Source organism: Zalophus californianus, chromosome 14 (genome assembly GCF_009762305.2).
Source record: "Zalophus californianus isolate mZalCal1 chromosome 14, mZalCal1.pri.v2, whole genome shotgun sequence".
In the NCBI taxonomy this organism is placed as follows: domain Eukaryota; kingdom Metazoa; phylum Chordata; class Mammalia; order Carnivora; family Otariidae; genus Zalophus; species Zalophus californianus.
In genome coordinates, this window is record NC_045608.1 from 19,604,938 (window position 1) to 19,618,532 (window position 13,595).

The following is a 13,595-nucleotide window of genomic DNA, read 5'->3' on the forward strand; positions in this document are numbered from 1 at the left end:
TTTCAAGAGTTCCAATGTCCAGGAATTCAAATGGCCGGGAGACTCATGAAGATGCTCAAATTAACTAGCAATCAGTAAATGCAAATTAACACCACGATAGGTACCGTTTCGCACCTCGAATTGGCAAGATCCAATTCTGAGGTAGCCATATGTTGGCAAGGATGTATAGCAGCGGGAATTCACATGCTGTTGTGGGGATGTAAATTGATCTCTTCACTCTTGAGCAACTTAACCGTGTCTCTGAAAGTTGATCCTATCTGTACGCTGTGCTCCAGCAATTCCATTTTGGGTAAATATGCTAGAGAATCTGTCTTACTTACATACAAAAAGATGAGAAGAAGTATAGAGGAGTGGCCTTGTCATGTTGAAAAAAATGTAAATACTCACATGGGAGTCTATCAATAAGAGAATGGATAAACACATTTTGTTAGATTGAAAATCGAGTTGCCAAAAGTAAAAATGAATACAGAGGCAGTAAAACTATGGCCCACAGGCTGAACCCCATTGCCCACCTGTTCTGTTTTTTTGTAAATAAAGTTTTATTGGCACACAGCCATGCCCATTTATTCATGTGTAGTCCCTGGTGGGTTTCATGCTACCCTGGCAGAGCTGAGTAGTTGTCACAGAGACTCTATGATCTACAAAGACTAAAAATATTTACTGTTTGGCTCTTTAACTAGAGTTACATGAATCTACATGGATTGCCCTCGAAAACATAACACTGGAGAAAAATGATTTAAGTTATGAAAGAATCCTTAAAATATGATATCGGATATATTACCTTTTAAGTATGCAGGATAATACTGTCTATGGAGTGGGGCATCTGCCATGTGGTTATGGTGTGAAAATATTTCATGGGAATCATAACATCAAATTCAGGGTGGTGGTCCCCTCTGGCAGGTGGAAAGGACACGTGATTGGAGATTACATCGGGGGGTGAGAGCATGACCACTTTGCTCATATCTTCTGTCCTTAGTTGGGTGTTGGGTTCACAAGCTGGGGATGAGGATGGAAGCCAGATGGTCCCTGCCCCCAAGGGAACTACTGCACATTCCAGATTCCTAAACAAATTCATAGAGTGTACCGTGGTCAGGGAGCTGTGGGTAGATCAAGGAAGAGCTGTTCACAGAAATTTGCTGTTCCCCCTAGTTTTTCAGGGCTGGAACTCTAGTAAGTCACTCACGTAGGACATGAAATTTAAAGGGGTGCCAAAAACTCAGCGAGATAAATCAGATTTCATTGCAGGATCTTTTAAAATGTAAATTGATGCAAAAAAAAATCCACAATGAGCCAAATATCAAAATTTCAAAAAAAACGCAGGACTGGTGGGCCAGGATTAAGGTGAGGCAAGTAAGGCAGTTGGCACAGTGGGATCTTGTCTTCATTTAAATTTTTGATGTTTTATTCATCATGGATTTTTGGCATTAATTTTGACTTTCTTAAATATTTCATTAGAAAGTTATTTATCTTGGTTTCTGAGTTTCTTGGCATTCCCTGAAATTTTGCGCCCAGGGTGAGTGCTGTGCCCATCTCCTCCTTAGTCCCAGCTGTCGTTCAGAGCCCTGGGTAGCTCACAGCGTCCTGCTGAAGCTCAAAGGAAGCCCAGTTATTCACCCAGTCAACAAATACAGATGAGCACCTCCCATGTACCAGGCATTCAGCTGGCCACCTCAGATCCAGCTAGGGAGAAGGCAAAATCCCTGTCCTCACAAGGTCCCCAGGCCAATCAAGGGAGACAGACCACAAGTAAATAAACAAGCAAACTACTTTTGGATGGTCAAGTGCCGTAGATATTAAGCAGAGGGAGGTGACAGTCGGGGGCAGGGGGCCATTTTTTGCCTAAGTGGTCCAGGAAGGCTTCCATGAATTAAGATGTTTGTCTAGTGGTGAATCATTTGGTGTCGCCATCTATGTGCAGATCTGGGGAAAAAGAGTAGAAGTGGCAAGTGCAAAGGTCCTGAGGCAACTTGGGATAATATTTGTCAGTTTAGAGCAAAACTGGAGCTTTCCACACCTGTGAGCCCATGGTGCTATTATTACCAGTAATATTGCTTGGTTTTATATGAGGATAGTGGTGGCTATAATTGAGTTCATGATCAAGCCAACAGAACAAATTCTCCTTCCTCTGTTGACAGCCCAGGCTGAGCCTGGTTGGCTCATGTGGGGACATGGAATGAAGTTTGGGGTGGGCGCGATCTCTTTTCCACCCCTTCTCATTCCCTTTATAGTTGTGTCCACTCTCCCCACCAGAGGTTCTCTGTCCAACTCCCATGGACAAGGAAGAGGCAGTGACTCCTGGAAGGGACAGTCACAGCACCCAGAGTTAGGTGAGGCTGGGCAGAAAGGCTTCCCCATGGGTCTATGCCCTCTTGGGGAAAATACTGTAAGGAGGAGAGGAAATAACACTCAAGTACCCCCTCCATCCCCCAGTCTCATTCAAGTCTCTAGAGAGCATGCAGCCTGACCTCTCTTGCAGGACGCTTCGGTGGTAGAGCAACAGAAGCGAGAAATCAGAGAGCTCTGCGTGGGTTGGGCATATTGGTGACTTCGCTGTAGAAACTCCTTCCCACTGAGCTGACATTTGATACAGTAATTCATCACAAACTGTCAAGTCAGACTTGGGGGCTTGGGGTGCCTCAGATGCCAGGGGAGACTGGAGAGAGTAATGAGGTGAACATCATTAGCATCTAGCCCTACAGCTTACCCAGCGCTGGGAGAAGGAAGGAGGGGGCCAGGCTTCTGAGACCTGAACCACGCATTCAAAGTGTCAGCACCCGCAGAATATTCTACTCAGGTTCTTTGTGTCTCTGTATTGTACATGGTTATGAAAAGATGTATAGGGTCCGGTAAAAATAAGATAAAATTTAAAAAGTTAAGAAAGTCAGAGCAATGGGAAATAAGAGTTGAAGAGCATATCAGACCAGAGGAAGACTTAGGAAATAGAAATTTACCACGAACCTTAGACTCACTCTCACTTCACAGACTTTGCTTGGGCTGTGCCCGCCACTGTTCTCACCTGGTTAATGCCTGGTCATCCCTTTTCACCCAGTTTAGGTGGTACTTCTTCCAAGAAGCCTCTGTTAACACTTTGTAACCCTTAACTTTGTTAAGAATGGGTTGGGTCCATTCTTGTGCTTCCTGTCACTGGGCCTTGTGCTTCCTTGTGCTTCCTGTCACTGCACTGATAGGGGTGTCCTAACCCCTCCCTGGTGTACCTGTGTCCCAGCTAGAGGGCGAGGCCCTAAGGGCAGGGGTGTGTCTTTGCTCATCACAGTGGCCCAGCCCCTGGCACAGAAAAGACGTCGGATGGGTGAATGGAGCCATGAGAAGTAAACTGAAATGTTGACACTGAGCTTCCTAGCAACCAGAGCAAAGAGAGAAGCAAGATATTCCAAAGACATTTGTCCCCAGGTTAAACACACTCATGCATGCACATGCGCGCGTGCGCGTGCGCGCGCACACACACACACACACACACACACACACACACCTGTTGCTTGAGATAATACTAATTTTCCCTGGTATTGAGATATTAGAGAAGTTTCTTCCAGGAGTCCACATGAAATGGGGCACTAAGTAACCTGGCAAAGTACAACCTCAGTAACGTGCATATAGTAAATAGAAGAGGGGATCTGTAGGAGTGCTTTTGTGGACATTGTCTTGAACTGCAAGGCAAGGGCATGACATCAATTCCCTAAAAAATTCAACTAGTAGGCAAAGCAGAGCTTTTTTCAGGAATCACATTTAGGTGGACTGAGTGTTATGGTTTCTTCTACCTGGGTTCTCTCCCCACCCCCTCTTCTTCCCTCTTTTTAAAATTTATTTTAGGGTCCAACATACAAAAAAGTGCACACCTCGTAAGTATACAGCTCAATGAATTTTCACAAATTGAACACACCAAAGCAATCAACACCCATATGGAGACACAGAACAGTCCCAGCTCCTTCCAAAGCACCCCCCCATGGCCCTTTCAGCCACTACCCTCCAAGGATAACCACTAAACAGACTTCTAGCAATATAGATTAGGTATTTTTTTTTCCTATTTTTGAATTTTTCCTAGATGCAATCAAATGTGTGTACCTATTTGTGTGGTTTCTTTCATGTGACATTGTTTGTGACAATCATCCATGATGTGGGTGGTTGTGGCTTGTTCATTGTCACTGCTGTATAGTATGCCATCATGAATATAGAGCACTATTGATCCATTCTACTCTAAATGAGCATTTGGTTGTTTCTAGCTTTGAACTGTCATGAATAAGCCTGCTGTGAACATCCCTCCACACGTGTTTTGGTGCACATACCATACACTTTCTGTTAGGAATGCACTCAGGGTGGCTGGGTGATGGACACTGGGGAGGGTATGTGCTATGGTGAGTCCTGTGAATTGTGTAAGACTGATGAATCACAGACCTATACCCCTGAAACAAATAATACATTATATGTTAATTAAAAAAAAAAAAGGAATGTACTTGGAATGGAATGGCTAGGTTTTAAGTTCTTTCTATATTGGGTTTTAATTAATACAGTCAAACACTTCACTCAACTTTATGTATCAGTTGACCCTCCCACGGCAGTGGGTGAGCATTCCAGTTGCTCCACACCCTTACCAGCACGTGGTATTGTCCTTTTCATTTAACGATTTTGTTGGGCATGCAGTAATCCCACATGGTGATTTTAATTTGTGCCTTTTCACATGTGTTTGGCTATTTGTTATCCTCTTTGGTCAAAGAGGTCTTTCAAGCCTTTTGGCCATTTTCTACTGCTTTTCTTATTGATCTGTAACAACTCTTTATATACTGTGGATATAAGTTCAGTTGTTGGATATATGTGGCACAGATCTCTTCCTCTGCTCTGTGGCTTGCCCTTTTGGATGCAGTAATTAGAAGATTTATTTTCTGAAGTCCCGAGTCTCTTCAGACCTGCCAGAGCACTAAGAAGAGGTCAAAGGACTCCAGAACTCCCAAACCTATATCAATGGCAATAGATAGTCTTCTCTGGTTTCATTCTGTATTTTACTGATTCCCAGATGCACACTATTTCCCACCTTTCTGCATCTCTGTAATTGTGATGCATCTTGACAATCACTGGCATCTTACACTAAAAATTAGCAGCACTTTCTTATGTTCCATAATGGTTCATCTTATCATCAAAGGCTGCTGAGATTTGGTGAAATGTAGCAACTTGGGGCCCAAGTAAGATTTTATTTGAAGAAAGGTCTTTAATTCTTTCCCCTCCACCAAAAAAGCTACTTTGATTTTTCATTTTTTTTACCGGTTGCTTTTATATGTTACAGAGCATTCGAATCACCTGGAGGGAGCTGTATACCATGTAGCTTCCCCATCGCATCTCCTGAGGATTTGACCCAGGAGGGAATCTTGGGGGAGGGGCAACCTTCACTGCTTCTTTTTAACGAGCCCAGAGGTGAACCCGATGCAGAGTCATGCCACGTAAGAGCAGTGGTTCTCATACTCGAAAGTGTGTCGTAATCCCCTGGAGGATGTGTTAGAATAGAGTGTGCTGCTCCCCAGCCCTAGAGATTCTTGAGTCAGTAGGTGTGGGGAGGCTCTGGAGATTCAGAATTTCTCCTGCACTGTCAGGTGATGGGGAACCTGCTGGTCTGGGAACCACATGTTAAGGAACAGGTAGAAGGTATCTCCTTTCATGTGGTTCTACTTTCTTAGAAGAGTTTCTGTTGACAGCTGGGAGGCAGACAGTCCTTCGGGCCATGTATCATGAAGACACCCCTGGCCCCTTTCACAGCCTCTGCACCCCACCCGCTTGTCTCTATAGGAGGGGGGGAAACAATTGATAGAAATGTTGCTAAAACATGTTGTGCCTCATCAGTGGAAACTCCATTTGACTAGGCTTATTAAAAAGACAACATTATTGCAAAATGATTTAAGTGCTTCATTTGGGAAGGAGCAGAAGAGGAGATGAGACGCCTCCAGGAAGCTGGCTATAAATATTCTTCAAGCGTGCAAAATCTGCCTGGATGCAAAGTGGGGTTTTTTATTTTCACCGGAAAGCAGGTCTCTTTTCGTACAGGGATTTCCTATAAGGCTGTGGGAGCACATGGAGAAAAATGAGAATAGGGTGTTTTCTTCCCTCTCTGGAATATCTTCTGGGTTTTCCCGAAGACTTTATTTATAGCAAAAGATAGTCCCATGCACTCTGGATGTCTGGTCTTGTTAGCTTGAAAAGTTTCATTTTTTGGTAAGGAATGGCTGAGAGAGGATCCACTGGGATCCAGCAGGATATGGTTTAGGTTGGAAAGTGTATTTGCAAAGAGCTGGGGAGTTTGGCCCTGGCTAGTCATGAGCATGGCCGGCAGGAGCTTATCTCTAGGAGGGAAGGGAAGTGACTTGCCAGGGGTGATGTGGTCAAGTGGTGACTGAGTCTATATCATATACTAGACTCAGTCTTCTGACTCTTAGTGCTCTGCACAGCACTGTGCCTCTGGGGACTGGATGTGGCAGCTCTGTCATCCCTAGGAGAGTGATACAGCCTCGGGATATTAGGGTCTCTTGAGCCTCGGCTGCTGGGACATGCTGGGGAGAGTGTCCTTCCAGCAGAAAGCTAGCTGCCGAGGTTCTCTGGCCAAAGTGTGGGCATAGTCACGGATGACCACAGTGGGCTTAGCTAAGACCCCCCAAAGGAGTGCACAGCTGGAATGTTCTGCATGCCTCAGTTTCTCCATATAAAAGCGGGGCCATCATGTCTTCTCTGCCTATTTTATAACACAGATGAAAAAGCTAGCGGAACTGGACGAGTTAAGGGATGGATATGATGACCTGACCTGGTGTGTCTGGTGCGGGAGCAGAGGGTTGATCAGGGCAGCTGGCTTTGGGCTCTCACTGCCACGGGACCGTGGGCCAGTTCTTCCAGGGTCTGAGCTTCTGTGTCATTAGCAGGGACATGGTGACCGTGATGGTTCCATACTGTTCTCCACAGGATGGTATGAAGGCTGCATATAAAGTCTCATACACAGCATATCTTCACACATCACCACCACCACTGACATATATGTGATTGCATCTTAGCTCTTTCTGTACCCCTCAAAGCTCTCAATGCCAATGGAAGGAATGAATGAAATCATGTCGGATTGAGTAATTAAAGTACTATTTAATGAGCAACGTGTCTGTGCCGGGTGTCGCGACACATCCCCTTTACCTGCTTTGTCTCATTTTACCTTCCCATCAAACTGCCAGGAAGGTATGGTTAGTACCCCTGTGCTCTAGATGGGGACAGTGAGGACCAGAGAGGAGAAGTGATTTGTTCAATATCACACAGCTGGTGAGTAGCAGCGCTGGGCTTTGACCCTGGGTTCGGGCTGACTCCAAACAGACAGTGAGAGATGAACAACAGTTCCTCCGACTGGGAATCAGGTCAGGGAGTGGCTCATCCTTCGAGCTGAGCCGGAGCCGGCCAGGTGACTTAAGGAGATGTTCCAGGTGGAGGGCATAGCAAGAACAGGGACAGAGGGCGGGGACCTGGGCCGGCCCCTGCAGTCCTGGTGGTTGGAGGGTCTCATGTGCACAAGGAGGTTATGGAGTGGGGTCAGTCCCTGAAGCTGGCCCAGATCACAGGAGCTGGGAGAATCTTGGTAGAGGTTTGAATGCTATCCTGAAGCAGGGGGCGGGTGGCTGGACCAGAACACATTTTCAAGATGCGTTATGTGGGGGCCGGCATCCAAGGGGTTATTTCCTCTTTAGGGGGGGTGCTATGGCACTTTGAAGACCCCTTTCCAGAGCTCGTGGAAGCCCCTCTCCCCCCAAGGCCAGTCGGTGAGGTGTCATCCCCATGTGTCCTGCTCTGAGGCATGACATTGCTCCCAGCGTGGCCCCATGGCCCGTTCCCACTGACACGCCAGAGGCTGTCGATTCTCCCTTCCTCCTTGGCTCCCGCATACATTATTATGCATTCTTTGAGCCCCCAAGAGGCATTTTGACTGTCTCTGGAGCCAGGCTGCCTTGGTTCATATCCAGCTCTGCTGCTGGCTGGCTGGGCGTCGGCACCCTGGCGCCTCAGGTCCTCATCTGGAACGTGGAGATGTCAGTACCTACCTCTCCGTGTTTCTCGGAAGGTTCTGTGTGTTACCGTGTGCCAGGCCCATGGTGAGCACTTTCTGAGTAGTGACGATGATTAAGGTAACAATCACCATCACTTAGTAGCAGGTGCTGGGAGAGAAATACACAGGGTGGTGCTTGAACTGGTGCCCAGAGTGAGTCTCTGGGGAACCCTGGAGCCCACCACTAAGCCAGAGAATTGTTCTGAATTTCCCCTAATGACCGAGGCAGCTCTGAGGGCAGATGCTGTGAGACTGAAGCCATGGCTTAATCTCCTTGACAAGCAAACAGCATACCAGCCAACTGGGCTCTGCAGTTGGACAGACCCTTTGCCTATTGATTTATACCCCCCCCTTTTCTGATTTTATTTTCCACTTTCTCTCTTAATCACCCAGATTGCAAGGATGGGGCTTCCCTTCCACCAGGGGTCCATAAACCTCCCTTTGGGCATGGCCTCGCAGGTTGTTGTTGATCTTGCCTTTGAGCCCCATGCATCTGGCTGTTTCACTCCCCCTCCCCCACCCATTGCTTCCAGGTCTGCTCCCAGGTGCGCTGCTGACCCCCAGGGGCCTGGGGTGGGGGATGGAGTCAGGTGGTGGGCGTGGGGACAAGACAGCACCGTAATTATGAGTCAGGACCTGGGATTCAGGCTGTCCGAGCCGGACTCCCTGTGGGACTTATCTGCCATGACCTTGAACAAAATCATTTCGTGACTCAATGCCTCAGTTTCCTGTTCTGTCAACAGGGAATGACAAAAATGTCTCTCCCCAGCATTCAGGGAGCTTTTTCTCCTGGAAGGGCTTATAATGAACCCCTTCTTTTCGTTAGATTGAAACGTACTGGGAAGACAGTGAAAGACCACTGTTTGCTCCCTGTAGATAAGATCGTTTGGGGAGTTTTGAGAGCTCTTGAATATAAGAGCCAAGGACAAGGTTGAACTAAGACACATGGGTGCTCTACATGTGGTTTTATCTCCACAGCTCGGCAGGGGGATCCTTGAAGGCAGGGCCTCGCACACAGTTGGTGCTCACGTCATGAATGACAAGTGACAGTGACAGTCCAGAGGGTCCCATGTGTGCTCAGCATTTAATGTCCATCAACATTACTTGTTACCCATTGTTTCTCTCAAACTGCAAATGATGCCAGTGAGCAGGATAGATATTGTTTCTATTTGACTCCATGCAAAATGTACCGCAAATTCATTCATTTCTACCCCCTTCTCTTTGACAGATCTTTAGAGTCATTGTCCCTAAGGAGAAAGAGAATTTCTGATGATTTGGCTTAAGTGGTGGATCCAGGGAGGTTTTTGGAATAATTTCTAGTTAATTGGTCCTTGAGTAATCTGCAAGGATCCTTCTGGGTTTGCCAACCAGGCTCTCCTCTCGTTAAATTGGTTTTTGTTTTATATTCACCTAATAGCTCTGGGCCTGGCGCCCACCCCTCACCTCTATGGATAAAGCCTGTGGGCCCCAAAATGTAGGAAGGGAGAGAGGCTGGTGGGGACAGGGACAGATTGGGGGCTACTTGTCTCTGTGAAAAGCATCTGTCATATCCCTAATTTGAAAGCATTAATTGTCCTTTGGGCTCTGGACTTGGGTTGTGTAGAACTCAAAATTAATGCATTAAATTAATTTTGTGCTCCCTTTGCTCAAGCTGATTAGCACAGATTAAATTTCACACTAATTGGTTAAGGCAGGGAGAACACAATCCTGCTGATCTCGGGGATGGTGAGGCGGGGGGTGAGGGGCGTGATCTGGGGCGTCCCTGGATTGCTCCAGCCCATGTTCATGCCCACTGCAAATGATCGATCATTCCTCCAGAGCCAGTGTTGCTCTGTGCCCGTAAGTAAGCCAGTCTAACCCATCTCAAGCCAAGCGGGAAAGATTAGGAAGAGATTCTGGCAATTTCTAGGGCAGTAATTCTTAAACTTGGTTGCGCTTAAGAATAACCGTGGAGTGTGTTGAAATTCAGATCCCTGGGTCCCACCGAAGATTACGGTGGTGTGGGCATTCTGGGAATCCTGGGCTCCACATTTTAACGACCATCCCAGGGGACTGCAAAAGTTTCCCCAGAGCATATTAAAGGTACCAGCATAAGGAACAGCAACAGGAAGCCCCACCCCAGAGACAGCCAGGACCGCCCTGGGAGGGAGAGCCCCTGGTTTGTGAAGTGCCGACCGTTACCTGGACAGGAGGCATCTGGGTTCAAGTCCCAGTTCTGTCACTCACTTGCTATGTGACTTTGGAATGCTCCCCCCAAACCTCCTGTTTTCCCCTGTTTCAATTGAAATGTGCATTTCAGTCTGAGCCCTCACTGGTGTGGTCACCAAGGTGGGTAGCCAGTGGGCTGGAGGAGGGGCAAAAAAATGTGGGGGGCATAGAATGTTCTAGAGCAGCAACCCTTGTTTTTGTAGCTCAATTTTGGGGGACTGTTTTTTAAAAGATATTTGGTTTTGTGTTTTGCCAATGACGAAAGTGGTTAAAAGATCAACAGTACAGAAATGCCTCACAAGGAAATTGGAATCCCCTGTGAGCCCACCCTTCTAGGAAAAAAAAAAATCCCTATTAACAGTCTGGGAGTGCCTTTTTCTGTGCAAGTACAAACAAAACAAAAATGGGAACATGCCAGACATTCTATTCTGCAACTTTGCTTTTTTTCCCCTGCCCTGTTGGCAATATATCTTGGGGACTTCTTTTTTTTTCACATCAAAATGTATAGATCTTCATCTTCCTTCTTCGTGGGGCAGAGGAATGATTTTTGAGACCGCCTGTGACCAGCTCGAAAGGGCAGCTGGATTCCATGCTGGAAGGACCACCTAGCGTCTGTGACAACACCCCCCAGTCGCTTCTCAGTGCCATGCACTGGGTCTGATGGGAAAGGGAAGTGTTTAGGCATCTTCATGCACAACATTTATGGCATGAGATGGGAACGCCAGAAGGACAATAGACCTTCCCCGATGCAGTACATTTTACAGCTCAGGCGACCACAGCCCCAGAGAGGAAGAGATGCGTCCAAGGTCACAGAATATGTTAGTGGTTGTGTTTGGACTTGAACCCTGTACGTTCTTTTTTTTTTTTCTTTTCTTTCCCTGTATCTTAACCACTGCCCTCCATGGAGGGAGGCTCCATTTCCCTAACGACCCTTCTGTGTCAGGTCATTTCTGAGCCTCTTAGTCATAAACAGTCCACGTATATCTGTTTCTCTCCTCACTTGCTTTGGCATATCCTTGAACCTGGAAGGCTGCACGTTGGAACAATTATAGCCCAGAAGCCTTGACCCATCTGGTATCTGTAGTTGGTTGTTGATGGGAAAGAAAAGAAAAAAAAGTCAGTGCAAGTGGGAATTCATTAAAAGAGAGGCGTTTTTATTTTTTGCCTCGAAACAGGACTGCCTTAACTCACTGTGTTTCTGAAGTAGGACCACAGCCTGTAGAGTGTGAGCACCTGACTCCAGACCCACTTCTTCCTTCCTTAAACCATGCCCCTAATGCACGACTACGTGATTTCCACTTTTGATCTCATTAAAGCAGAACAAATGGCAAAATAGTTTGATTGCAGAAGCCTAATTTTTTATTTTTTTCCCATAGTTTTTGCACCTGCAACTATTTGACAAAGTATATGCATTTGAATTAGAATTTTAAGTTTTTTTTAAAAGATTTTATTTATTTGACGGAGAGAGAGACAGTGAGAGAGGGAACACAAGGGGGGGGGAAGGGAGAAGCAGACTCCCCGCTGAGCAAGGAGCCTGATGCAGGGCTCGATCCTGGAACTCCAGGATCATGACCTGAGCTAAAGGCAGATGCTCAACCAACTGAGCCACCCAGGCTCCCCCACAGAGAGGTTTTCCAGCTGAGCGTATTCCTTTTTAAAAATTTTTTATTGTTATGTTAATCACCATACATTACATCATTAGTTTTTGATGTAGTGTTCCATGATTCATTGTTTGTGCATAACAGTGCTCCACGCAGAACGTGCCCTCTTTAATACCCATCACCAGGCTAACCCATCCCCCCACCCTCCTCCCCTCTAGAACCCTCAGTTTGTTTTTCAGAGTCCATCGTCTCTCATGGTTCATCTCCCCGCTCCGACTTACTCCCCTTCATTCTTCCCCTCCTGCTATCGTCTTCTTTTTTCTTTTCTTTTTTTAACATATGTTGCATTATTTGTTTCACAAGTACAGATCTGTGATTCAACAGTCTTGCACAATTCACAGTGCTCACCATTAGCTGAGCGTATTCCTATGTGGTGGGCACCTGTGTGTCTTACTGAGGGGAGCCTGTTGGGAGCAAAATGGCTTGCTGAAGGATGGGTAAGGAGAGTTTCTGCTAAAACAACTTTCTAAATTGAGTACTTACTATGTGCCAGCCCTGTGCTAAGCTTTATATGGATGATCTCCTTTAATTCTCAAAACAATTCTTTTTTTTTAAAGATTTATTTATTTATTTTGAGAGAGTGAGAATGAGAGAGAGAGAGAGAGTACATGAGAGCGGGGAGGGTTAGAGGGAGAAGCAGGCCCCTCGCCGAGCAGGGAGCCCGATGCGGGACTCGATCCCGGGACTCCGGGATCATGACCTGAGCCGAAGGCAGTTGCTTAACCAACTGAGCCACCCAGGCGCCCCCCAAAACAATTCTATGGCTGGGTGATAGACATTGGGGAGGGTATGTGCTATGGTGAGCGCTGTGAATTGTACAAGACTGATGAATCACGGATCTGTACTTCTGAAACAAATAATGCAATATATGTTAAGAAAAAAAAAGAAGAAGATAGCAGGAGGGGAAGAATGAAGGGGGGAAAATCGGAGGGGGAGATGAACCATGAGAGACGATGGACTCTGAGAAACAAACTGAGGGTTCTAGAGGGGAGGGGGGTGGGGGGATGGGTTAGCCTGGTGATGGGTATTAAAGAGGGCACGTTCTGGTGGAGCACTGGGTGTTATGCACAAACAATGAATCATGGAACGCTACATTAAAAACTAATGATGTATGGTGATTAACATAACAATAAAAAATTATTAAAAAAAACAATTCTATTAAGTTATCCCCTACCCTCTAAAGTTGAGAAAACTAAGAATCAGGTGGGCGTCCTGCCGGGTTCACAGTCACATAGCTGGTGAGTGATGGGCCAAGAATTCTAACACATCAAGACCAGTAAAAATCTGACATCCACGCTCTTAACCACCTCATCACACCAAGAGCTGATGATTTGTCCCCGGTGGTCCTGCGGAGGGGGCTGGGGGGAGAAGGGTTGGCGGCCCCCCACGAGTGACCCTGTTGTAACTCCAGATTGTAATTCCAGATTGCTGAGTTGACCACAGAGCTCGCCGACGAGCACTTCAAAGGGGACGTGGCCTGCCAGGTGCTGGAGAGTGAGCGGGCAGAGCGGCTACGTGCCTTCCGGGAGGTCCAGGAGCTGAAGGTGAGTTGTCCCCAGGGGGTGGCAGGGACGTGTGGCTTTGGCTGAGCAGGGTGGCTGGGAGTGGTTGGGCCTGCCCCCATCGCCATCTGCTCACATGTGGGAGCAGTAAGCCTA

General features: G+C 46.8%; 1 protein-coding gene across 3 annotated transcripts in view; it reads left to right on the forward strand.

Annotated features, from left to right (window-relative positions):
• MYO18B (myosin XVIIIB) overlaps nucleotides 1–13,595 on the forward strand; it is a 264,358-nt gene that overhangs the window by 117,890 nt on the left and 132,873 nt on the right. For all 3 annotated transcript variants that reach the window (XM_035724040.1, XM_035724041.1, XM_027577179.2), the window contains exon 26: nucleotides 13,362–13,481. In XM_035724040.1, the coding sequence (XP_035579933.1) occupies nucleotides 13,362–13,481 (120 nt within the window). The remainder of the gene's footprint in view (nucleotides 1–13,361; nucleotides 13,482–13,595) is intronic.